Source organism: Perissodus microlepis, chromosome 1 (assembly GCF_051167445.1).
Source record: "Perissodus microlepis isolate ML-2025 ecotype Zambia chromosome 1, ASM5116744v1, whole genome shotgun sequence".
In the NCBI taxonomy this organism is placed as follows: Eukaryota; Metazoa; Chordata; class Actinopteri; order Cichliformes; family Cichlidae; genus Perissodus; species Perissodus microlepis.
In genome coordinates, this window is record NC_140461.1 from 28,074,951 (window position 1) to 28,101,728 (window position 26,778).

Here is a 26,778-nt window from a genome sequence, read left to right on the forward strand (position 1 = left end):
TATCTCAAATGCCAAAAATTTTAATAACTTTTAAGTTCTTGTACACAGCAGTAATGAGTTGTAATTAGTAGAAGGTCTCTCGGATCTTTGCTTGCAGACTGTCACAAGTCTTCTTGGCATCTCCCAGCAACATAGATGTGTTGGGCTTGTAGAAAATGGGGTTATCTACTGCAGCGTAGCCCACACCCAAAGTACGCTTCATCACTATCACCTGGTGGTAATAGTAAGAAAAGAAGGTGGTATATGATTCGATTTTTCTTATTTTGGTACCATATCCTCAAACACATTTCATCTAATAAAGGCAGACCAACCTGTTTGGACTTCCACACCTCCAGGACCGGCATGCCAGCAATTATAGAGTTGGGATCTTCTTGCGCCGCCGAATTCACCGTGTCATTGGCACCGATGACCAGCGTCAAGTCTGTCTCTGTGGGTCATAAACATTTACACGTTTACGCACAAGGCGGATGAACTCAAACTCCAGCGCTGCACTAATCTCCCTCCACCATAAACAGAACCATGTGTGTCAGCCTGCGTGCCTGGTTGCTAAGAAAACAATGAGTGTTGTCCTAATAACTTGGCACATCCAAGTATCCAGACATAACATGTGGCCACTTCAAGCGCAGATGAAAAGGAATGGATGCGTTTATTACAAGTCACCAATCAAGTAATTTAATCCAACACCTCCCTGCCAAAGTGACAGCCGTGTAACGGTAAATATAACAGATCTTTCTTGAATTTATTTTTAAAAACGGAGCTTGCCTGGGAAGTCGTCATTGATCTCATCCATCTCCAGGACCACATCATAGGGAACGCCAGCCTCAGCCAAGAGTACGTTCAGCTGGCCGGGCATACGACCGGCCACTGGGTGGATGCCAAACCTGTTGGAGATGTTACAGCACATCACTGATTTTTCACTGAAAACTTGTCACACACACACACTGATAAAAGAATGTCCTGCCTTGTGTGTGTGTATACGTGTGTACAAACTAACCTCACAGTCTTGCCTTGTTCCTTCAGCATCTTCACCATATCTGCAATTGGATACTGGGCTTTGGCTGCACACAGACCCCAACCTAACAACATAAATATAGAAACTTGCAATAGCTGAGCAAATTGGCCTCTTGAACTTAGTATGAATATAATGGTTATATCCTATCTAGAGACTCCATAATCCCTTTAGGTTGCTTGAGTCTCCTGTCAAACAGCTTTTCTTTTATTGGATGGGTGCCTGGTCATAGATAAGCATTTCACAGCTATTGTTCATTTTTAAATGACAGGCACAGCAGTCCTGCAGGACAACAGTAAAGCCACATATTCATCACCCTTCATTCCTTCTTTTGTCCTCCACCACCACAAATCACAAATCATAGCAGTCAAAAGTCTGAGAGACATTTTTCTAAGGAAAACTTTTGCATGTGTGGTGTGCATTGGGGTCCCCTGCGTGCAAAGAGCTAGTTACCCTCTGTCTGCATAACCCCTGCTTAACCCTGGTGGTCAGGTACCTTCTAGAGTTCAGCATTACCCCTAATCGAGTTTTTCCAAGCCAGTGACTTGTATCCTGTATCTTCTATAATTCCCCAGACAGCCAGAGCCTTCTGTTTCCTCACTGCCGTGCTTTGTTGTTGACAGCACATGGAGAGTCTGGACCGAATAGCCCTTATGATTTTTCACTGTTTCTCTAATCAAACCAGCATGTTCGACCACACAGCTGTCTCTGCACCGATTCAGAGCCATTGGAAAAAAAACAGCAATCCTGGTATCCAAGCTACACAGAATGGTTCCTCTCGCACGGGCCGTTCAACAGCTACTCATTTGTCAGACAAGTCTGGCTTTTTCTGCTTAATAAATCATGATGTGGGCATTATCTCACACTCTGAAATCCAAACCACCATTATTTAGGCCCTGTGGACAGTTTGTGAACAAACTACTCCCTCTTGTGGTCACTACAGTTCAGCATTCTGAGTTTAATGAAAACGCTACCATCAGATGCCTGACCATTTCCAAGTACTCTGCAAAACATTTGGGCTTTCCCAAAGCTGTTTTTGATCTCACAGAGCAACTTTTTTTGTTTGGTTTTTTTGGTCAGGTGAAAGCAGTTATGTGGGAGATAGATGATGGTACTGATCTAAACGAATGATCTGAAAAATGACATTTGGACTCCACGCCATCTACTGACAGGAGCACCAATATAAATCTCTTATGTTAGTCCAAGTTTCTTTCTACACCTGTCTGCACCGGTCTCTAAAGGGCTCCATCTGTTTCCAGCACCGTCTCCACCCTCAACTGGGGAAAAAAAAAGTTTTTCTACTTCTTATGTAGAAGATTTAAAGCTTCCACCAAAATTTGCTTACAGACAAAGTGGCAAATGACAAAAGTAGCTGACCTTTGAAGAAAAATATAAATCATGGTGGAGCATTCTTCCAATGCACTGATTGCAAGCTGGCTTTAGCCCAAATTTTAACAGTTTATATCAGTTTACATAATTTTTTGTGCAGCACTAAAAATGTTTTTTTTTTCCCCCCAGATGAAACAACTTATAGCTAAGGACTTCAAAAATGAGGAAACTTTGGGTGAAGCACCGTTTTATCTAACTTGCTACCTGCTCTTCATGTCTGCTTAAGACTTAATTAACCACTGATAACACAACACACATGAAACCATTGTTGGAGTGCCAAAAACAGTTTCTTAAATGGCCATTTGAAGCTAACACAAAGAAATAAACATACCAAAACACTTTGTCTCCATTTTAACTCATCTGTTTAAATTCAATCTTTGAGCTTAAAGACATGGCTTCATTAACACATAGATGCCGTTACAGGTGGCTATATATCTGTCTGCTGACCTTCACCTCAGCTAATTCATTTTGCTGGAAACCCTTCAAACGTGAGACCCAGGGAGCCAGAATTGGCCAGCCAAAGAATCCAAGCTAGCCCACCGAATCAGCTATGGAAAATGTGATAAAAAAAGCATACATTTTGGACTTACAGCTTTTCCTACTAATAAAGACCTTCCACATCGATTATACCAAAGTAAATTAATAGATAAGCAGATCACAGAAACTTCCCGTTTTTATGCTTTACAATCTTTTTTTAAAAGGACATTATCAGTCTCTTAAATAAACGAAGGGGATTTCGACCAGTCCAGCCCACTTAAGCTCAAAGTAGGCTGTACGTGGCACAATGTAAAATGAGTTTGACATCCTTCCTTTAGCCCTGCAGAACATTTGTAATGCTTATCTGATAAATAATATGGCACGCTCTGAGACAGCCAATTAAAAAAATAATAAAATCCAAGATCCAGTTCAGTGAGTAAGATTGCATTATTTTACCTGCATGTTACATAGTATACACAGTAGACGTTTATTATGCATTTTCTTAGTGCATTATGCTCAAGTTGTTCTCCATATTGGACATGGCCCAATGACTCGTCATTTAAAAAAAAAAAAAATTAAGTATCTTCATTCACTGCAACCTGGAATCCCTCCCCAATCAAACAGGGTGTTACACCAAAAACCTCCTTAGAATAGCTTTGGTCACTAGATTGCTGTGGTCAACCATATTTTGCCACCATTAACTATAAGAGCAGCGCAAGGTTATCACCAGCAGGTTGGGGGAAAACAAACAAAAATAAAACAGCACATTTTCCCTATCAGCCTGTAGTTGCCAGAAAGTCACTGTCTAACCTCTAGGCTTTTATGACTAGGGTCTTCATTCACTTGATCCTACATGACGACACAGGATTATTCTTCTCACTCTCCCTCTCTCTTCGGCTGCTCCCTTTAGTGGTCGCCACAGCAATTCATCTGCCTCCATCTCACCCCTCCCCAGCATCCTCGTCTGTCACACCCACCCTCTGCATGTCCGTCTTCACTACATCCATGAATCTTCTCTGTGGTCTTTCTCTTTTCCTCTTGCCCGGTAGCTCCATCTTCAGCATCCTTTGTCCAATATATCCACCATTCCTCTTTTGCCCATCTCCAAACTATATCAGCTTTGCGTCTCCAACTTTGTTTCCAAACTGCTCAACCTGCTCTGTTCCTCTGATGTACCCAATGAAAATCTTAGCATCTTCAGCTCTGCCAACTCCATTTACGCTTCCTATTTTCTAGTCTCCAAGCCATACATTACAGCAGGTCCCTCTACCATCTTGTAAACCTTTCCCTTCACTCCTGCTGCAATCTTTCTGTCAAAAATCATCTCAGTCTTTCCACTATCCTAAATCTCCACCTGCTCCACCCTGCCTGAACCCTTTTCTTCACCTCTCTTGTGCACTGTCCATTGCTTTTGGATGGTCGGATACACTGCTAATCAAACTAGATAGTGCAACCTAATAACTAAATACAGTCACTTACAAGTGGGGTACTATTGTGGTAATATAGGTACCTACATTAAATGAAACAAACTGATAAAAGATCAGTTTCACAGATTGGTTGGTTAGAAAAAGTTACCAATGACAAAGCTGAAAATTACATTCCTCAACAGTGCTTCGAGACATCTGTAAAACAGTGTGTACCTGGGGTAATGATGATGTTGTTGGCTTCTTTGATTATGTCAATGGTTTGGTCCACATTGACCTCGGTGTGAGTGCCAACAATCTCCATGGGCTTACCACCCAATGTTGAGGTGGTGCCGTACCCGCCCAGGATCACGTTTGGCAGGGAGCGGTTCATAGCCTTGAGGAAGAAGCAGCCCAGTGACATGTTTGTATCCTTTTACTTCATGCACAATGCTGGAAATGTGCATCTACTCACCACACACATGATGTAGGAGAGGATTGCACCAGAGGAGCCAATCAGCGCTCCAACAATTGTCATGAGATTGTTGTCAAGCAAGAAGCCTTCGGCACATAGTGCCCATCCTGAGTAGCTGTTCAGCACAGTAATGACCACAGGCATGTCAGCGCCTCCGATGGCTGCTGTTAGCGTTACACCCTATGACAGGTTGAATCAGAAAAACAAAACAGAAAACAAACAAGTATTTTAACATATTCCAAGTTAGATAAAACAATACTTACATTAAAAATCAACTGCTGAAATGTAAATTCACTGAAAGAGATGTTGCCAATCCCCCCCAGCCTGTTGGCAGCTTTAATAATGGTTAAACTCACCATGACAGTGGAAAGCCCAGACACTCCCAGCAGGCACCCCATGCCAGTACCATAACTGGAACTAAGCATAAAGGGCACCATGCCTCCAACAGATGCTGCCATCAGACTGGCATTCAGCATGTGCCGTCCAGGTAGCAGCAGGGGGGCAGAGTTCAAAAGACCTACAACCAAAAAACACATTTTTCAGAGAGGGAAGAGAAAATATTCTCACACTTTTGTTGGGGTTAAAAGGAACAAGACAAAACAAGTGAGCGTGCTTTTCTTTAACCAGTGTCAGGTGTCTTTGAACCCTCAGACTTATCTGCGAAAGCCTCTAATCAGCTGTCTGAGCATCTGTCTCATCCACAAATCAGCCAGCAACCCTCTACCAACCACAGCCATCCAGTCACTGGCCTGCCCTTCCCATAACAAATTACCGGAGAGCTTCTCATGTGTTCCTCTTGATTGGTCGGCCAAAAGCGCAAATTAGAGAGTGCTGACACTTACACAGAAACTCCTGGATTTAAGAGGGGATCTTTGGCTTTCAGTAGATGAAAGGAACAATCAGCAGCCGGCCAGACAACCTGATGTGTTTTCATAGAGATTTGTGTGTAATAAGAAGAGCTATGGTCAGATCTGACAGGGACTGACCTTGTCAGATCTGGACTGACAATGTCCAAATGAGAGATTAGTGTCAGATCGATTACCTTGAAGCTTGCCATAGGCCACCAGTGATCCACTGAATGTGACGCCTCCGATGTAAGTACCCAGGTAAGCCACAGTCTTGAGCACACCTGCAGCTGGGTGAGTATCCAGGTGAGGGTACTCAATCATATACTCGGCAATGCATGTGAGAACAGCCGCCAGGCCCACAAGGCTGTGGAAAGCTGCCACAAGCTGGGGCAAGTCTGAGATTTCAATACGCTTGGCAATGGTCAGACCTGTAGTTGAGATATGAAGAAAGTAAAAAAATAATAATTTTAATAAAGCAGCCAAAAAAGTCAAACACCAGAACTACACTTCGCATGCACATTGGCAGAGTCTGACTGCTAGAAACATTTAGGGCATTGAAAAAAAAAAAAACCATGAAATTAAAAAAAAAAAAAAAAAAAAAAAGAAGAAGAAAGAAAAAAGGGGAAAAAATGGTTAAAAGGCAGACACCTGCTTCTAGTTATGGGGCCTGTTCTTCAAAAGGTAATCCTAGGAGTTCAAAGTTGAGGATTTAATTGCGTTTTCTTGAAAACTAAGCGGCTCTTAATGCTGTGTGTATGTGCTCATTCTTAGGATGATTACACTGCCATTCATCTTCCTGCTTCTTAAATTACGATTAACATGTACAACAGAGTGATTGATGCATGTTATGAATTAGCTATACTGGAGGAGCTGCATGCAAAGCTAATAACGAAACAAACCGCTAGACTTCAGAGGAGTCATGCCGAAACTTGATCAATTTATTTTTTATTGAAAACTGAAACCTTGAGGTGCTACGTTATTTGCAAGTCTCCTTCACATGACCCAATGAAACAGCAGGGCATACCGCTTGAGTTGTTCCAAGACCAAATTAGAAGCGCTGTGAAGCTACAGTGGGCATTTTGCAGCACAAGAGGTTTTTTTGGGGGGCAGTTTAAGTAAAGAAATATCAGTGAACACAATATCATATCCATTTTAGTTGAATGCATGGAGCCACCTACCCAGGGTTCCCCCACCGGCCATAGCCAGAGACATCTGAGACAGCAGCTCCGGTGAGGGTTTGAGGGCACCGAGGGTGGCAGCAAGGCCCCCTGCCACTCCCATCATGCCGAGGGCGTTCCCCAAGCGACTGCTGCTCTGGGCAGACAGGCCGGCCAGCGCCCCGACACAGCACAAACCTGAGCCCAAGTACATCATCTGAGGAGAAAAAGTGAGAATCAGCATTTTATCATAGCTACGTGTTGAGAATGGATCAATAAGTCATCTTTAGGTCATCATAGAATCGAGAAGCAGGATGAAAATTAGTTTAAAGATGAGAGGTAATTCCAATTAAATGAAAGCTTCTGATCTAGACCTGACATCAAAGTGGACCCAGTCTGTTAATTTACAGGTTGTTTTTTTTTGTTTGTTTGTTTTTTTTATAAATAGTCTTACATTCTACTTAATATCTTTGCATGGCTCACACTTAAAGAAAATCCCTATATAGCCTCTACCAGGCCTTGATGCAGCCCCACAGTGAACTCCCTCAAAGATAAGATTTGAATAGCAGGTGGGTTGGTTTCTGTGCTCAAGCCAGAACTGTGTACCTGACATGACCATAATGAGAGTTTCCCCATCTCACTGACATCATGCAGAGCCAAGAGTAGAAAGGGGAAAAAAAAAAAAAAAAAATATGTTTAAAACGCATCCACTACTGCAGTAACAGAATCTATGTGAGAGAAAAAAAAAATATATGAAAAGCTTAATAGGTTCTCTAGGGCACATCGTTCCAAAACCAGCTGAGAGATCCTCCCAGTACAGCATGCCCAAACACTTCACCTTGGAGGTCTCTAACCAGATGCATCTCAGAAAATTCAAATATTTAAAAGAAGTTCAGTATTTCCCATCAGTTAGTTACAACAAGTGAAAATTTTATATATTGTAGACTCAAAAAAAATGTCATTAGAAGAACAGTATAAATACCTGTAAATGATTCAGCCTACTTAATACACACACAACCACAATCATGGAGAAGACTGCTGACTGGACACTTGTATAGATGATTATCACTGAGTCCCTTCTCAGGATCATTGACTCTTTTCATAGAAGGTTATTAATATAGCACATCAAAACACGTTAATGGAAAGTTGACTGAAATGGAAAAGTGTGGTAGTAACAAGAAAAATGTCCACAGGTAATAGGGACGCCTGCAGCCTTGAGAGGTTTGTTAAAAAAGAAGTTGATTCAAGAGCTTTGGAGAACGAGTGGACTGAGGCTGGGGTTTGATCTTCCTAAGATCAAACAAAGATCAGAGACAAAGTCAAAAGCATCTTACCTGGGTCAATCTGAAAAATTACTGGACTATTGTGCAGTGGTCCGAAGCCTTTCTTTTCAGATCCAAGTAAATTTCGCTTTTTATTTCTAAATCAAGGTCCAAGAGTCTGGAGGGAGCGCAAAGAGGCACACAAGCCGAGGTGTTTGAAATCCAGAGTGAATTTCCTGCAGTCTGATGGTTTGAGATGCCACATCATCTGCCAGTGTTGCTGATGTTTGGTCCACTGTGCTTTATCAACTCCAGAGTCAGTGCAGCTGTCTGCAAGGAGGCTTTAGAGAGCTTCAAGTTTCCATCTGCTCACAAGCTTTATGGAGATGTTGATTTTCTTTTCCCAGCAGGACACTTCACCTTCACACAGTGCCAAAACTAGTACCAAATGGCCTGCTGACCATGTTATTACTGTGCAAGACGGGCCAGACAACTTGACCTGATGAGAAACACCTGATCCAATACAGACAAGCTATCAAAGTAGCATGGGCTTCAGAAACAACTCAACAGATCCATAAGCAGATTGCCTCCATGGCAACCTGATGCAGTAATTCATGCAAAGGAGCAACAATCAAGCACAGAGCAAGAACGAACACACTCTTCAGAAGTTGGACATTTCTGTATTTGAAATCCTTTTTTGATCGCGCTTAACTTTTCTATTAAACTGACATAACTGCATTTATGTTCATAAATGGTAAGCCATATTTAAAGTTAACATAATATTTCAGTTTCAGTCTGATAAATATAAAAATTAAATTATGCATTCATTTCATGGTATCCTCATTTTGTAAGATACAGATTTATACATGAAATTAAATGCACTTTCTAGCAAGCAGAGGTCACCACACTAAAGTACCAGACAGAGTACCATATACTCTACAACAGCGGTCCCCAATCCCCGGGCCACGGACTGGTACCGGTCCACGAGTCGTTGGGTACAGGTCCACGAGAGTTATGGCTCGGGTGTGAAATTTATGGTTTTCAGGGTTTTTATCATTAACTCGGTTTCCCTCAGTCTTTTCCCGTGTCTTATGAATAAAACTTTTTTGCTACCAGTACAGGTTTTATTTTGTTGATTAGTACAACAGATCCAAGACATCTTAAAGGCCGGTCCGTGAAAATATTGTCAGACATAAACTGGTCTGTGGCACAAAAAAGGTTGGGGACCGCTGCTCTACAACCAATTAATTTCACTGTCAAGCTACTTAATGCACATTACGTTAAGTAGGGGATTGTCAGTGGAAACAAATCTGAGTGAGATGACATGATGTGCATCGTCTCACCTGCTCGATGCTGTACCCAGCAGCCACAGAGGCTCCATATCCTCCAACAAATGTAGCCCCAGGCAGCAAATACAGGTAATTGTACTCAGGAGGGTCGGTGGGGCGTTTAAACATGTCCAGCATCCTCTGGGTGATCAGAAAACCACCTGCACAGGTGCAGAAATAAATTAATGAATTAGCCGTTTTCATTTGTTTGGGTGGGAAATTATTTATGTTCACTGAAGCCATTTTTGTGTCCAGTGTTGAATGTCACACCAGCAATGTTGATGGAGGAAACGAAGGCAGCAGCCAGAGCAAGACTCTCGGGCAGGGAAGAAGGTGTGAGACCTCCACCCATCAGCACCAGGCCTCCCACCGCAGTCAGACCTGACAGAAAAGAATTTGTTAACAAATAAAAAGGAATCACTCAAATATCACCACATCTATACAGATTTTCATGACTTTAATGAGTTCTGACCTGAGATGGCATTGGTGACGGACATGAGAGGTGAGTGAAGAGCGGGGGTCACACCCCACACAGTGTGGTATCCCACTATCCCACCCAAACCAAAGGTGGTGACCATCTGAGTGAAAGCAGCATTGGGCGAGATGATGCCCAGAGCCAGACAGGTAGACAGGCCTAGAGAGAGACAGAGTAAGGCAGTGTTGCTGTTGCTATGTTTGTGCTTTCCCTGCTGCTGTAGTTTCAAGTTTGGTTTCCAGTCCCTTCTTAACCATTAAAGGAATGGAATAACTGAATGAGACAAATAAACATGTCGTTTTATTACCAGCTATTATGATTCATAGTTTCTCTGAAAGAAGTGAAGCGAAATGTTTGAATTTACTGAAAAATATATTCATCGCTGTGCTCGGTTACAGAGGGGCTTCCAAAGGTCACAGTAAGATCTGTTACAATGACTTGTTTTAAAAATGGAAAAATGACAAAGTCAGACTGAAAAGTAAAGGATTTTCCCCTCATGAATCTTACAATGAAATCCCAAAGAGACATGCTTAAATTGCAAATTGCTTTTCTTGTCCACATACAAAGGTTTCCAGTACATATCCATTATGTAGAAAAGCAGTCCCACTTTACATTTCTTAGTTTTTGGCATACTTGCCATACCCAAATGTTTCAGATCAAACAGATTTTAATATTGGATAACCTGAGTAAACAGGTTTTTAAGGGGGAAAAAGCCATCCCAACCTACCTGAAACTTCTATGTGAAAAACCACCTCCCCCCTAAATGTAATAACTGGTTGAGCCACACTTGGCAGCAAGAACTGCAATCAAGCATGTGCAAAAACTGGAAATGGGTCTCTCGTGACTGTGGAGGGATTTTGGCTCACTCTTCTTTGCAGAATTGTAATTCAGCTACATTGGAGGATTTGAGCACGAATAACCTGTTTAACCTCCTAAGACCCAAACTCTTTCATGGTATGCATTTGTAATTTCTCTTTGCCATTTGGGCTGATTGGGAACTGATGAATGTAACAACAAAGAATTACGCAATTTTTTTTTTTAACTGATTTTTGTTTCTGAGAAAAATGAGAGCCACATATGAGGACATTCACATTAAATTTCGATTGAACAGTGGCAGCATGATGTCCTCGTAAGTGGATATCAGGCCCTTGTAGAGCAAAATTTAGTATTTTGGTCTAGACAACCCAAAATGTGATGTCCACATATGTGGATGCCAGGTCCTAGGAGGTTAAGGTCAAGCATCTAAATCTGATTCACGTCCACAATTTGATTAGACAACTCCAAAACCTTCATTTTGTTTTTTTTAAGACATCAAGAGATGGACTTTCTGGTGTGTTTTCAGATCACTGTCCTTCTGCATAACCCAAGTGTGCTTGAGCTTTGGGCTATAAACTCATGACCAGACATTCTCCTTCAGGATTTTCTGGTAGAGAGCAGAATTCATTGTTCCATCAGTTGTGGCGAGTTGTACAGGTCTTGAAACAGCAAAGCAACCCCTGACCATTACATCACCACCACCATGTTTGATTGCTGGTATGATGTTCTTTTCATGAAAGGCCAGATGCCAGATGCCAGATGTAACTGGACTCAGATCTTCCAAAGATTGTTTTAACTTTTACCTGGAAGGCCAGGTAGCTTTGGGTAGCTTTTTTCCTTAATAAATGAAATAATCATTTAAAAACTTCTGCATTTACTTAAGTTATCTTTGTCTAATATTAATGTCACGCTAACACAAACCATTTAAACTAGGGGTGTCCAACTTGAGTCCTCGAGAGCTACTGTCCTGCAGCTTTTAGATGCATCCCTACTCTAACACAGCTGAATCAGATGGTTGGATTACCTCTTTTCAGCATGCCATCCAGTTTGGCAAAGGCCTGATAACAAGCCAGTATTTGATTCAGGTGTGCTGGAACAAGGATGCGCCTAAAAGCTGCAGGACAGTAGCTCTCGAGGACTGGAGTTGGACACCCCTGATTTAAACCAAAAGATAGTGAAAATTGACATTTTCCTTTAATTGGATTATTTGCATGCTTTAATTTCAGTACAAATTAATGTTTTACACAGAACAAATCCTCTCAGTGAAGCCAAATAAAGCAGTGCTAAATGTCCCAGAAGTGTGAATACTTCTGCGTTTGTGTTTAACCTGCAGTGTAGACACCAGCAGAGGTCATGGTGCGGTTGAAGGGCGAAACGGACGCCACTTTCTCGGCCTCCAACTCTGCGACCGTTTTCTGTTTCACCGGCGATGGTGGGACTGTTTTTGGAAGGGGTGATGGGAACATGTTCTTGCCTTCCTGAATGCACCAGAAAACACACAAGAAGACCAGAGTGAGGAGTCCACAAAAGATTTGCGTGAGAAACAGACATCAAGACTTTCGCACAGTGGGAGAGCTCTCGAACACGAACTCGTGGACGGCACAGGGGATTACGCTAAACAAAAAAAGCAATCACGAACCAGTTAGCAGTGGTTTTGAAAGATAAATTCTCTTTTAAGGGGCTGAATAATGCTTAGTGTAACAAAAGGTAAGCTGATATGTCCTATTGAGGTTGCGTGCTTATTCTGCCATAAACAATGTGTCAAAGCTAAATTCCTGGAAAAGTGTATTTTGAAACGTTCATAACATTCTTGCTGGGATCCAACTTGAGCTATTCCCAGCTGGGACTCTGTTTTGGTACTCAATTGGCACTCTATCCAAGCATGACAGGATCTGACAGCGCATGCTGAGAGGGAAGGAGGGATGCCAGTGGGGATGGAAGCTGACAGGAGACAGTCACACGAAAAAAACAAAACTCCACCTTCATAACAAGAGTCCCACGGATGACGTGGTCAATTGTTCCATAATCAAATTCTTCTTTGGGCTCATAGTGGAAGTATTCCTTGTCTGGACTAATGGCCTTCAGAAGCTTCAGTATGTTGTTTGAATATAGACTGCTGGCTTGGGTGGCCATGCGGCTGGGCAGGTCTGAGTAGCCGATGTGTGTTACTCCCTAGTTAACAAAAAAAGTACATTATTCATACATAAATAAATCATATATATCCCAAATCAGAAATACATCTTTTGCATTCCTTAAAATTATCCAGTTTATCCAAATGTGCAAGCTAGGCCAAAACGTACCCTGTAAACATGCAGCTGTCCGGGCTTTGTGGTCTCGATGTTGCCCCCTGCCTCTGCAGCTAGATCCACCACTACAGAGCCATCCTTCATAGACTCTACAAACTCCTTTTTGATCAGTATGGGTGCACGCTTCCCTGAGTGAGCATAGGACCACAGGTAGAAAGGAATGAGATGCATCAAACAGCATCATGCTGTCTAACAAAGAGGATAGTCAATCCGTATTAAAGATGTAGTGACCCTCATGAAAGCGACATTATGGGGTTGATGGGGCTTTAGCCATAGACAGTATAGAAAAATTGGATGAGGCCACTGTGCCATCATACGTTGGTTAGTTAGATCTAGTCGCAAAGTCCAAAGCGGAGGCTTTTCACCATCGCCACCTCTTTTGAAAGCACAAGTGATGAGTGAGGGGCAGACTAGCAGACAATTTACTCCGTGTCAGCAGATAAAATTATACGTTGCTTATGTTTAGGACCAACTCCCACGAAGCCTACTGAGTCCTTAGCTGCTAGATTAAATAAAACTAGAAAAATTTGCATTTCCTGCGAAAATGCAGTGTGGATGCTTTAAAGCTGAAGCTGTCAGCAAAAACTAGCTGAAAAGGCTGAAAAGTTGCAGAAATTGTAAAAACTTTGCAGAAGCAAAGGAACTTTGCTAAAATGGAATAACTCAGCAGACCTGCAATATCTTAGAGGAAACATAATACTTGGCAGAAATGCAATAGCATAGCAGAACTTAGCAGAAATATTGTAACTTACCAGAAACATGATAACTTCTCAAAAATACAAGAATTTAGGATAAATAGTATAAGATAACAGAAAGAATATATTTAGCCAAAAATACTTAAACATTACAGAAACACTATGATTTAGAAAAATAGTACAACATAGCAGAAATACTTTGATTTACCAGAGACACTGTGATGAACTATGAATATTGTAATTTTAAATTAATACTATGTTTTAGCACAAATACTCTGGTTTAGCACAAATAGTATAACATAGCAGAAATACAATTATATAGCAGAAATGCTATATTTAGAAAGAAAAATATAATATAGTAGAAATACTTTGATTTAGCTTAAATACTACAATATAGCATAATAACAATGATTTAGAACAAATACTATGATTGAGCAGAATAGTAATAACTGAAGTAGAAATATTGGAAAAGTAAAATGGCAAGATGAAAAAAAAAACAACATGGTTAAGTTCCCTCAAAACTAATTGTTGTTCACCTGTGAAAAAAAAATAAAGAAATAAAAATAAATTAAAAAACAAGAAGGAACAGCCAACAGATACACATAAAATCAAATATGTATACACAAATGCACAGAGAGAGAGACACACAGAGGGTCTATGCCAGTCAACCAGTCTGAATATATTATATGTTTTTCCAACAATGAGATGCTGCCCTAAAGTGGGTCTCTCTCTCTCTCTCTCTCTCTCTCTCTGTTACACACACACACACACACACACACACACACAGGGTGAGAGAAGTAAGTTTCTAGCTCAGTCAAGCAGGCTGGGAGCTGCTGAATTTGAATCCACCAATCAGAGAGCCTGTGCACTTTTTCCCACCAAAACAGGTGCACGCAGCACAGAGAGACACAGGATTTTTGCAGTCTATTTCTCATAGTGACGACTCCCCTCAAACAAATGACCATAATTTCCTAACCGTAGGGGCTAGAACGGTCATTCTTACACCGTTTTGTTCAGAAGAGATTGGGGAATCTTCAAGTGTTGACAATTTATCATTAAAATATGAATTTTTAGAGATATATGACATGGATGACTTGTTGACTTAGAAGCCACGAATTCCCCAATATGCAAATTTGAATGCCTCAGCCCACATATATGATTGGCTGGCTGGGAAGCCGTGCAGGCCCTGATTTGAAAATTTGAATGTCTCAGTCCTCACAGAGGATTGGCTGCCTGGGGACCTGGCAGAAATATATAGAAATAGTATGATTAAGCATAAATACTACATTTAGTAGAAATACTATGTTTTAGCACAAATACTATAAAAAGAAGAAATACTATAATTTAGCAGAAATACTATATTAAGCACAAATACTATAAAAAGCAGAAATACTATATTAAGCAATATAAATATCCTATAAAAATCCTATAAAAAGCAAAAATACTGTACTATGATTTGGTAGAAAAACTATAATTAATCAGAAATACTATATTTGGCACAAATCTTATAAAATAGCAGAAATAGTATGATTTAGCACAATAGTAATAACTTAAACAGAAAAATTGGAAAAGCAAAATGGACAGCTGAAAAAATGCTGAACATGCTGAGGGTCCCTCAAATATACTTGTTAAATCAAAAAAATATATAACAGCCACACAATCACAAATATGTACACATAAGGAAACACACATGCACAGAGAGAGACACACACAAGATCCAATTCAGTCAACCAGTCTAAATATATTGAATTTGAATCTTACAATGAGATCATCCCATAAAAAGGCTTTCTCTCTCTCTCTCTGTCACACACACACAGGGGGAGAGAAGTAAGTTTCTAGGTCAAAGCCTGGGAGCTGCTGAATTTGAATCCACCAATCAGAGAGGCTGTGTACTTTTTCCCGCCAAAACAGGTGCACGCAGCACAGAGAGACACAGGATTTTTGCAGTTTATTTCTCATAATGACGACTCCCCTCAAACAAATGACCATAATTTCCTAACCGTAGGGGCTAGAACGGTCATTCTTACACCGTTTTGTTCAGAAGAGATGGGGGAATCTTCCAGTGTTGACAATTTATCATTAAAATATGAATTATTAAAGATATTTGACTTCTAATGCACCATAACTGAGTAGAGGCGAAGCAAAAACTGCCTTGACCTGCCCTCAAACAACGCTTTGTAACTCTAAACCTATTTGGAGTATCGATATCATTCTTTCACCGTAAGAGACAGCAGGCTTTGGTGAACAGTCATGGAAATTTTCAGGTCTCTGTGGAAATCCATCAAAAAGATATGACGAGAGAAAAAAGTGGTTCATTTCCAGAGTTTGAAATCTGAAGAAATCTGAGCGAAGGACGAATTTCCTACCCTCAAACAAGTCTAACTCATTTCAGAACGGTAATAGGTGAGAAAATAATTCTTGAATTGTGAGCGTCAGGAGTGTCTGAAGATATACTGGGACAAGCCTTATGTCTTAACTTCACTTCGTTAAGGAGATATGACGATTCGAATATGCCTCTCATTACAGAAATCAAGTGGTGATTTTGAACAAGCTCTCCATTGACTTTCTATGGAGAGTTTTGCGACTTTGTGTTGGTCTGAGGAGATTTGCCAAAATTCTATAAATCCCACAACAATGATAGTGACATTTTCGGAAAGCCAGCAAAAATACCTACGTTTTGATGTATAATTTGTGGAAGTTGAGTGAAAATTGAACAAGTAGCAAGAAGTTGTTCGGACATGAAGAGAAGACTGCAAAACCTTCAGTGGCACACTGGAAGCCAAGTGCATAGCAACCATAACAATGCATGTATTTTGTGAAAAATCACAATTTTGCAACTGAAAACTTTAAGAGGCATAAAAGTAAAACGGTAAAAGATTTGAAAAAGCTGATTTATACCTGAATAGCCCAATAATTTGAGAACATTTTAAAGTTTGAATGGTTGTTCTACGTGAAAATATGAGGAAGTAGTTAAGTTTCAAAAACAAGAAAATTTTAGCAGAATTGCAGAAGTTTCCCATTCATTTCAATGGGACAAATTAAGCTTAATATTTTAAAAAGTATGATAGTGAAAAATACCAAAAGTCATAGCACACATTAGCAGAAATAGCAGAATAGTTTAAAATTTGAACGGTGAAAATCGGCTGAAAATTGTGGAAGTAGTTAAGTGCCAAAAAGTGTACGGAAGTCCCAAGAGGAACTCAATAGTGTGGATGCTTAAAGCATCCACACAATAAGCCAACAGCGAGTGAAATTCTCAGCACACTTGCAGAGCAATATTTCATATGTTTATCTCTAATTGACGTTCAGTGTTGCTGTGGAAAAGATGAAATAAAAGCAAATAGTGATGAAACTTTTGATGCCAAAGTGGCTTAAAGTACCAATGTGACTCACCGGGAATCAGGGCAGTGCTGACAACAATGTCGACCTCTTTACACTGCTTGGCAAAAAGAGCCATCTCAGCCTCGATGAACTCCTTTGACATCTCCTTGGCATAACCGCCAACACCCTCGCCAGACTCTTTGAGGTCTACTTCTAAAGGCTCAGCCCCAAACGACTTGAACTGCTCCAGAGCAGCTGGCCTGAAAGTCAAGAAGCAGCCAGCCTATCAGCAAAATTCTGTCCATCATTAATAAGCCTGCAGTTTAAGGCGTTGCCAACCTTATACCTGGTATCAAACCCTCTGACTATGGCTCCCATTGACTTAGCTGCCCCGGCTGCTGCCAAACCAGCCACTCCACCTCCAATAACCAGGACCTGTTTACAACAGAAACATCCAAATGCACCAAGGTTTCACTTCACACTTCATTTTTTATTTTAAGTATACTGAAAGGAAAGAAAACGCTGTACTGACTGTCGAAATAGATCATGCTTGGTTGAGTAAAACATAGACTATTACCTTAGCTGGAGGCACTTTTCCTGCAGCTGTAATCTGACCAGTAAAGAACCTGCCAAAGTGGTTGGCAGCCAGAACCACAGCCTTGTACCTACATAACAAAAACTCAAGTCACATTTACATTAACTAAACAAACAGATGAAATCTGGATTTTAAAATACATTTTTGTTTACCCGGCAATGTTAGCCATGGAACTGAGTGCATCGTAGCCTTGTGCAATGGTAACTCTGGGCACCTGATCCATGGCCAGCACAGTGCTCTGCCTCTGTGACAGCTTATTCATCAGCTCCTGGTTCTGTGCTGGATAGATGAAGCTCACCAGGGTGGATTTGGGTTTCAGGAGATCTACCTCACTCAAACTGGGGGCTCGAACCTAAAAATAAAAAATAAAAATCTATTTTCCACTCACAATTAAATATAACTGACAGATATGTGGATCTAGTTTGCTTATGTAGCAGCAAATCAAAACATCAGTGCTCATTTTCACAAAGTATACAGATTACTCAAACCAGAGGAGAGTGGTTACTTTGACTGGAACATATCAGGAAGCTCAAAGTGATCATTGGTGTCAGATGCTGCACTGAGATGAGTTTATAGTATGAGGCCTTAAGAAGATTGTTGGTGATTATGGTTTCTGAGCTGTGAAGCTGCAAAGAAGAGTCTGATCTGCAGACCAAAGCGTGCCGGGTACGAACCTTAAGGACCAAGTCTGAGCCGAGGGCTCCCTTAACATCAGTAATGGTGGCTCCAGCATCTCTGTACTGCTGATCGGAGAACTTTGATTCGTCCCCGGCGCCGCTTTCCACCTGCACCCTGAAGCCCTGTTTGACCAGCGCCTGCACCCCAGCTGGAGACAGCGCCACGCGACGCTCATTCTGTAACGTCTCCTTAGGAACTCCAACCACCAGGTCCTTGTAGAGCACACCTGAGGACAAAAAAAACAAAACAAAAAGAAAAAAAAAAAAAAGGGGGAAATAAAACAATGCAGCCGAGAGTGAAGAACTTGGAACTTGTCACACACAAAAAAATATACACAACAAGACATAAGTTTATCTTCTTTTACGCAACAACGCAGCAGGCATGCGCGTACAGCTGAGATTTGCGTTGCTGGAAACAGTGTCAGGTTACACATTTCTCTCCCTACATGGTGTGGTGACCTCGCCACCATGGAGACATTATTAGCAGGTGATTGGCACCAGGCCAGCACACACACAGAGGCCCTGCAGTCCTATGCAGACACACTTCAAAGTCAAACTTAAAAGATTTCAGCAACTCAAAACTTTGACGAACACTCTGTGCCGTGTGCCTCGCACACAGCACCGGCTCCATACACAAAAGGCTGTCATCAGAATCAGCCGCACTGCTGTCAAGTTTTTACATGTCACCTTTAACTGACCTCTCGTCCGCTCTCACATGTTAGCAGCTCCCACGAGCAAAGCCGCCGTCTGCTTTATAGCAGCTTTCCCTATTTTGAGAACATCTCTAGCAACCTGCTGCAAACAGTTTGTGATCTGCAGTGGAAGTTTTCCACTCCTTTGGCCGGCCGGAGCGTGTCCTTGAGCGAACCGTTACGCTCTCATTCCTCAAGTCAGACACGAGAAAGCACGCAAGCCCAGCCTGTCCTCTGTGAGAACACTGTAAAGTGAAGCAGAGAGATTTGTAAATTTCCTACCTCTGGAGGCCTTTTGGTCCCATAACACAGGGAAAGTCCTGAAATGCCTCCTTCCAGGGAACTTCAGATGGACCCCTCGCTGGGACAGAATGACAGAGGAGCTACAGATGCAGCGGAGAAGGGTCGACATGGCTGCTGAGCGTCCGCCCTGAGGCGCCTTCTAAGCTCTTGATTATGAACACAAACAAGGAGAAGGAGAGGTTGGCGATAAGGCGACACTACTTCTACATCTGCTGTCAAATAAAAAAGAACATAATTTTTTTTTAAATACCCTCAAAGCAAGTCCCGGGCCCCCCTTTCCCCAAGTCACACACTCAGACTGTGTGTGCTGCGAGGCCTACAAACAGCAGAGTGACATTTCAGCCGCACACACACACATGCAGAGCACAGGGTTGATTACACACTCCAGGCTTCTCTTCGCGAGAACTGGAATTATGACGGCACAGGGGGGAAAGTGTGCCAAGTGTGGCCTGGTTGTTGTGAGCCGGAGAAGAGCAACCAGTGTGCAGATAACAAAGGGGGGGCTGGAGGGGGGGACAGCTCAGATACAGTCAAGACTGGAAAAAATGTGGTGTTTACAAATGTTGGTCTGTCTTATATAAAGACAAACAATGTCACAACCAGAAAGACAAAACAAAACACATGACTGTGGAAACTTGTCATACTTTGGTTGATGTTTTGATTTCTGAATCACAACAACGTTTTGTTGTTTACCCTCCCTCCCATTCATTCATTCATTCATTCATTCATTTTACTGAATCACACTCAAATCACTGCTCCTCATTCTCCAGTAATCTAGTCACACACTCAAAGACCGGCTGATGGACTTGCTTGTTCTCACACTTGCCTTTCAGGTTTCCAGAAAGAGCGGGTTTCACAGCAGTGTCACCTGCGAGGTTCCTATACCCCCAAAAATCCTTCCCGTCTGCTTGCAAGGAGAGACAGACGACCTTCCACAGTTTCCTTATCACTGCCGGACTATTTGAGTATAAATAGCAAACCCACGTGACTTCAGTCATCACCACCTCTGAAGCAGCTAAACTCCTTCAGGCCCTGCGCAGGCTGATACACTGCCACACTCCCACAGAATTAAGGGCTGGATTAAAACGCCCGGGAAGGAAGACACTGGCTGGTCATTTTATTTTAAAGCGGATGAACCGACCGGCTATGTTCCTTACTGTGCAATAAAGTAGCTGTTAAAACAGTATCAGTAAGAACAAACACTTTCAGTATATCTTGGGCACAAGTAATTGGGGACTACCTGGTGTCCGTGTTGTTAATTAGGCCAGTGAGCATTTTCGTTTCTGCACACCAGGTGACGCCAGAGAGTCAGAGAACGCTGTCCCACCTGTAAATGGTTGGACGGCAAAAACTATTACTGCTCCCTCTCTTTGTTAGTCCCTGTCACGTGATAATGTTTAATTCAAGCAATCTTATCGGTTTATAAATTAATATTTACATTTATATTTACATAAAATCCCATAATTGCATTATGTATATATATATATCTATATATCTATAGATATATAGATATAGATATATATAAAGATTGGAACAATTAATAATAATGGTAATTACGGGAATAAAATCATTATTATATTATATTATATTATATTATATTATATTATATTATTCTTTTTTTAATGTTTACTTGATATTTGAGGAATAACCTCAGTACAAAACATGCAGCCAAACATTTATTCACACAATAATAGGTCATTTTTAGCAGGTAGGTTTTTTAAAGTATTGTAACGGACTGGGTTACAAGTTAGTTGACTGTTGTGTTATCAGTGTTTTGTGTTCAGAATTGCTAGTTACTTATGGCATAGTTGGACCACACCCGCAGCATGGTGATTTACTGAGTGTCCTTGAATGCGCAGTAGTCTAGAGGCCGGTTGGCCTGTCAATCAGATCAGCTACCAATGACAGAGAGTCTGGAGGAGAGCAGGTGTGTGGTTGGCTGAGAGTGTTCGGGGGGCGGGGGTTAGAGAGTGTGTGTGTGTGTGTGTGTGTGTGTGGGGCGGAAGAGAGAAGAGTGTCGGGGGTTGTGCTGTTGCTGTAGAGCGCACTTTTCTCCCTGTTGTTTTGGCGTTGGATGCGGCCCACAGTAGCCCGTGTTACTATTCTGAATAAACACCGGTAACCGGAACGCTGATCGTCTGTGTCTTCTGTCGAGGGACGCTACAGTATCTTATCCATAGTTTTCTAATGATTGTTTATGGCAAATTCTTTTTCACTTATTTTCATTCCAATCCCTTAAACCTGACCATTTTCAGAGGAGTGTTTTTTGTTAAGCTAACCTAACTCTGACTTATGAATCATTCAAGCATAAAAAGGCAAAAAAAGAAAAAAAGCATAAAAAGGCACCTTACTCAAGAGATGAACCAGAGTTGTGTCTACACATTACAGACAATTTAGCAAAGAACCGATTTCAAATCTTTTCTTTGGACAGTTTAGACCAGCAGCCTGTCACAAAACACATCATTTGTTCTCATTTGTTCGGTTGAATTTATGAATTAAAGCCAAAGATAACAAGTTTGACAGGCATAAAATTGGATCGACAAGTGGAGAACAACAGAAGAAGTGACAGGCCTAAAAAAAAAAAACAAATGCAGCAGACAAATTATATCTAAAAAATAATGTCCTTAAGAAACGGGGGGAAAACAGCAAAGGCCTCACACAGGACGTGAGAGTTTCATGTGACCATTCAGTTGCTTGGACCTCAAAATTATTGAAGCAGTGTGCAGAACAAAAGGCAGCCAACATCCAAAGAAGAGCTTTGAATGTCTGTCTAGAAGCCTGGGGAACTATTCCTGAAGACTACGTAAAGAAATTACAAGAAAACCTGACTAAGAGAGTTCAGACTGTGTTGAAGAATAAATATTCCTAAACATTCCAAATATTGACTTTTATGTTCACGAAAAATGTAAAAACTCTCTTTATGTGTTATATACTGTATTTCCTAGCAGATGACTTTTACATAGTAAAGTATCGACGCGGAAGATTAGCGTCACCTCACGCAGGAGGCTGTTTTGGTTGGCCCTGTTGTTTTAATGCCACATGGATTTTGTAAACAGTAAAGTAGGAGTTGATATGTTCTGTGTAGTATATAGTTGGTATTATCAGCCATTTTATTTCTGATTGTTTGGCTGCTGTCGGCTGGTTTCAGCCGTTTCCGGTACATAAACCTCTTTGGCTTAGACCCGTCTTAGTCAGAGTTTTGTCCATTTAGCGCCGCTAAAAGAAGCTCTAACGGCTAGCATGTCGCATGTAGCCTCGGTGAAGTTTTATGCTGCCTCTGAGTTTCTGCTTCGTCTCTCTGCTTCACTAACGTTACGTGCGTCTCTGTCTCTATTTCCCCATCAGGTGGAGTATGGAGCCTCTGAGGCTGCTTTCCGTGGATCCGTCAGACCGGGGCTCTCAGAGATGCAGGCTTGGTCCGGGCATGATGTCGGCGCTGGATGTGCATCTGGGCTCCCCTCTGCTGGTGTCTGTCTCCGGAGGAAGCTGCCTGTGCACTGCCTGGCCCCGGGCTGACTTGGCAGAGGGCTTCCTGCAGATGGACCTGAAATGTTTCTCACCCAGTCTTCTCTCTGAGCTCCCCTCGCACCTGAGCCTGGACCCCGCTCAGCTCACACCTGTGATCTGCTCCAAACTGAAAGGCGTCAGGATAACCGTGATAGTCCAGAGTGTCGATTTCAGGAAACGCACACCGCATCGCCTTGTTCATGAGCTTGTAAAAGACATGCTGAAAGGTGTTTGTGTCCATGATGGGTTTTTAATAAACCTGGAGGATTTCGACACAGAGATCAAATATGTTGTTATTGAAAGCATAAGTCCAGAGTCGGATAGTGCTGGATTCATCACCTCGAAGACTGCTGTTGAGATTGCTGGCATCCAGACACTCCGACATTACAGGAGTCAGCTGCGGGACCGGCACACGGTGCAGCTGGGGGGGCTGGAGGAGGTGAATCAATTTAAATGACCCCTAACAGAGTTTTTTCCCACTGTGCAACACCTAATGTGTGTGGGCTTTTTGTTTGTTTGTTTTTTACAACATTTTAGGTGTCTGCATCACTTAGAGAGATGCTGAAGCTGCCACTTCTCTATCCAAGCACACTGAGCTCTCTCGGTGTATCCTGTCCCAGAGGGGTGCTTCTGGTGGGGCCTCCAGGTGTAGGCAAAACCTTGCTGGTCCGCCAAGTGGTGGGTGAGGTGGGAGCCAGCTTTGTGGTGGTCAGAGGGCCAGAGGTAAAAAAGACGATACTAAACACACCTCATCATAATGTTGGTGCCGTCTAATGTTCCTCGTAATACACGAAGCATTTTGCATGGAAATGCATTACCAGTAATTCTGAACAATAATTTCAGGTGGTGGGGGCTCGGCCGGGTGAGAGCGAGGAGACGCTGCGGGCCGTGTTCGAGCGTGCTCGATCTGCAGCAGATGAGGGTCCCTGTGTGCTGTTCTTAGACGAGCTGGACTCTCTGTGTCCGAGGAGAACCAGCTCGTCGGCACCGGAGAACCGGCTGGTTGCTCAGCTTCTCACACTCATGGACGGGATGAATCAGTCTGACCGCTTCCTCATCGTCGGAGCCACCAACCGGCCCGACAGCTTAGACCCAGCACTGCGCCGGCCAGGAAGATTTGACAGAGAGGTGCGTGTCCGCTCACTGTCACGGATCCAGTGTTTTTAATTTTTCTTGAGAAAGATGACATTTGATGACGTTTGTAATGCTTCAATTGGTTTCAGCTGTTTTTTTTGTTTGTTTGTTTTTTCTGATTATAAGGCAAGATGTACCTTTTTTACTTTTATATAAAATATCTGTCCAGGTCGGTGAGTTGGTGCAGATACGTGTATGTGAGTCGTTAGTCTCTGAGTGTTCGTCTTTCCCACAGATTATAATCGGAGCCCCAACCTTGCAGCAGAGAAAGGCCATCTTGTCTGTCCTGTGTGAGAGGATGCCTGTGTGTCCCAGTGTGAACCTGACAGCGCTTGCACAAACAACTACAGGCTACGTGGGAGCAGACCTCAGTGCCCTGTGCCGGGAGGCCGCCATGCACGCTATACGGGAAGACTCCAAAGTAACCACAGCGACCTGTCACAGTGAAACAAAACACTAGTTTTTGCTTTTTTGCTACAGGAACGACTCACTTTATTGCAAATTGTGCAGCTGTGTTGTAATTGTAAAGTCAAAGTTGAAGCCTGAATAAGAATCACATTTAGAAATTCATCTCAAAAGGCTCACAGTGAATGTGTTCTTTAGATGTGTGAAAGATTGCATAGGAAATAATAGGGAGACTGAGTGGATGACAGCTGTAAAAACCTGTTGCTGTTTCTGTCACACTGTCTGCAGTGTTCAGGGGAGCAGCTGGTGAGTATGAAGCACTTTCATGAGGCTTTGAAGTCGGTGCGTCCCTCCTGCCTTAGGAGCAGCATGGGCAGGACGGAGCTCTCTCCGGTGACCTGGGAGCAAATTGGAGGCCTGGATGACGTCAAACTCAAACTAAGACAGGTAGCTAATTGAGTGGCTTTGCTCAAAAATGCACATTTATGTATTCGGAGAAAAAAACCTTATTACTGGAGGTTTATTTTTCCCTCATTGTCTCCACGTCAAAGAGCATCGAGTGGCCGATGGCGCACCCTGAGGCCTTCGTTCGTCTGGGTCTGTGTCGACCTCGAGGTGTGCTGCTGTACGGGCCTCCGGGATGCGCAAAGACGACGCTCGTCAAGGCTGCCGCTACTTCCTCCAATTGCGCCTTCCTGTCTGTCAGTGGCGCTGACCTCTACTCTCCGTACGTCGGAGATTCAGAGAAGGCTTTAGCTCAGGTTCTTCCTCTTTATAATCTCGAACAGATGAGCATTAATGATTGTGTCCTTCCTTGTGTTTCGTCCACTAAGCCCTGCGTCTGTCTGTCCCCATGCAGCTGTTTCATCAGGCCCGGGCCTGCGCTCCAAGCATCCTGTTCCTCGATGAGATTGACTCACTGATTGGCTCGCGGTCACACAGTCAAACGCCAAACAGCGTACAGACTCGTCTTCTCTCTGTGCTCCTCAACGAGATGGATGGGATCGGCCTGAAGACTCATGAGAGGAGAGGGACGGAGAAGATCCTCCAGGCAGAGGGAGTCGAGGAGAGTCACACACCTGAGCAGGTCAGCTTCAATGTTTCTTCTCTTAAATTTCCAATTTGTTTTGTTTCATTTTGCTTTCGTGGCACACAGGTGAATGTAAAAATAGCACAGATTTTTTCAGGGGTAGACTTCAGATGTTTGGGGTTGACATCTATTGATCTTTGGCTTTACCCTATTCCTATCGCCCCCAAAATTTCCACATTTGCTTGTAACAGCTGAATTTTTAAAAGGTTTTTTTTTAACCCTATTTTGGGGCAAACTCGTAAAGCTGATTCTGTATAAATGGTTTTTGCTGTTACAGTTTTCCAAAGTAACTGCCCTGAAGATCAGTCAACACTATCAGTCGGTTTCTTAATGAGTGAGGTAGATGTGTGGCAGTCATAATAAGAGCTTTTTGAATTCAGATACTAAAGGAAGTAACAAAGGTACGCTAAAAGCTCCTTTATTACAGCTTTTAGCGGAGGACACACTGGAGCATCCTTTATGAAAGAGGACATAATACCATCCTGCAGTTCATTGTGACACACCATCCATCCATCTGTTCATAATTTAATCAACACTTTATGTGCTTTAACTGTTTGACAGTTGGACTGCCAGGAAGTGTGCAACAAAGATGTAATGGTTGTAGCCGCCACAAACAGACCTGACTGTTTAGACAGCGCCCTCCTCAGGCCCGGCAGACTTGATCACATCATTTACGTCCCACCACCAGACCAAGAGGTAAAGGACTTCTCAAAACAGGACAAAAATATATTACATTTACCAGCAATGTTGTAAGAAAGACTTACAACACGAAGAGGTCATTTAAAATAAAGTAACCGCGCCTCTCCTGTCAGCGTATCTGTGTTTAATGACCCTCACTTTCTAATATTTAGGCTCGACTTGCTGTCCTGAAGGTGTGCACAAAGTGTATGCCTGTGGGTGCCGATGTGCGGCTGGAGGATCTCGCAGCAAAGACCGAGCTTTTCTCTGGAGCTGACCTGGAAAATCTTTGCAAAGAGGTGACATAAACATATGAAACCCTGGAATTCTTAGACTTGTAAAATGTAAAATCCTTTCTTGGCGGATAGATTTGAAATAACTGAAAATATCTGTTTGTTTTGCTTTTGTTTTTTTCCTCAGGCTGCTCTTTTGGCATTGCTGGACGGGAACATGGAAGCCTCAGACATCAAACACACGCATTTCCTGCGATCCCTCAACAAAATGAGCTCCTCTCTGACTGCACAGCAGATCCACAAATATGAAACTCCTCCCCGATGACACACATAATGTTTGACTGATCTTAAAATTGTATTATTACTCAAATGTTGTTTTAAAATAAAAATAAAAATTAATTCTAAAATTTGACACACTCTCTCTCTTTTAGTCATTTCTTCCTTTTTGAGATCGGCTCGAAACCCAACCACCAGTTACTGACCTTCACTTTTACAACATGGCC

The 26,778-nt window shown here is 42.3% G+C and overlaps 2 protein-coding genes across 4 annotated transcripts; one reads left to right on the plus strand and one right to left on the minus strand.

Annotated features, from left to right (window-relative positions):
* Window positions 1–4: 4 nt before the first annotated feature.
* On the minus strand, window positions 5–20,491 carry nnt2 (nicotinamide nucleotide transhydrogenase 2). Of its 3 annotated transcripts, XM_084933879.1 has the most exons (23): window positions 20,055–20,491; window positions 19,479–19,544; window positions 19,208–19,374; window positions 18,231–18,460; window positions 17,709–17,908; window positions 17,539–17,626; window positions 17,308–17,396; window positions 17,034–17,221; window positions 12,940–13,073; window positions 12,620–12,811; window positions 11,967–12,117; window positions 9,821–9,982; window positions 9,619–9,729; window positions 9,364–9,509; window positions 6,780–6,975; window positions 5,796–6,029; window positions 5,110–5,270; window positions 4,754–4,933; window positions 4,516–4,675; window positions 995–1,076; window positions 763–881; window positions 312–427; window positions 5–211 (listed from the first exon to the last, which is right to left on the minus strand). In XM_084933879.1, exons 3-23 carry the CDS (start codon window positions 19,335–19,337, stop codon window positions 65–67), a joined length of 3,216 nt encoding a protein of 1,071 aa, XP_084790005.1. In that variant the 5' UTR covers window positions 19,338–19,374; window positions 19,479–19,544; window positions 20,055–20,491; the 3' UTR covers window positions 5–64. The 3 variants fall into 3 exon arrangements, with proteins under 3 accessions (XP_084790005.1, XP_084789842.1, XP_084789921.1); XM_084933716.1 differs by lacking the exon at window positions 19,479–19,544; XM_084933795.1 differs by lacking the exon at window positions 20,055–20,491 and having other exon boundaries at window positions 19,479–20,046.
* Window positions 20,492–22,202: 1,711 nt separating this feature from the next.
* afg2b (AAA ATPase AFG2B) lies at window positions 22,203–26,691 on the plus strand. The gene is made up of 11 exons (XM_084934221.1): window positions 22,203–22,385; window positions 22,574–23,174; window positions 23,273–23,458; window positions 23,579–23,863; window positions 24,105–24,290; window positions 24,563–24,721; window positions 24,826–25,035; window positions 25,134–25,361; window positions 25,926–26,060; window positions 26,216–26,341; window positions 26,463–26,691. Exons 2-11 carry the CDS (start codon window positions 22,581–22,583, stop codon window positions 26,598–26,600), a joined length of 2,247 nt encoding a protein of 748 aa, XP_084790347.1. The 5' UTR covers window positions 22,203–22,385; window positions 22,574–22,580; the 3' UTR covers window positions 26,601–26,691.
* The last annotated feature ends 87 nt before the right edge of the window (window positions 26,692–26,778 follow it).

Excerpts from the sequence above, each read along its gene's own strand:
- nnt2 (XM_084933716.1), bottom strand. The coding sequence starts at position 19,337 with ATGTCGACCCTTCTCCGCTGCATCTGTAGCTCCTCTGTCATTCTGTCC. Across the intron at positions 17,627-17,708 it reads TCCATGGCTAACATTGCCGG|GTACAAGGCTGTGGTTCTGG; the intron begins GTAAACAAAAAT and ends TTTGTTATGTAG. Across the intron at positions 882-994 it reads GAACAAGGCAAGACTGTGAG|GTTTGGCATCCACCCAGTGG; the intron begins GTTAGTTTGTAC and ends CATCTCCAACAG.
- afg2b (XM_084934221.1), top strand. The coding sequence starts at position 22,581 with ATGGAGCCTCTGAGGCTGCTTTCCGTGGATCCGTCAGACCGGGGCTCT. Across the intron at positions 23,175-23,272 it reads AGCTGGGGGGGCTGGAGGAG|GTGTCTGCATCACTTAGAGA; the intron begins GTGAATCAATTT and ends ACAACATTTTAG. Across the intron at positions 23,864-24,104 it reads CAGGAAGATTTGACAGAGAG|ATTATAATCGGAGCCCCAAC; the intron begins GTGCGTGTCCGC and ends TCTTTCCCACAG.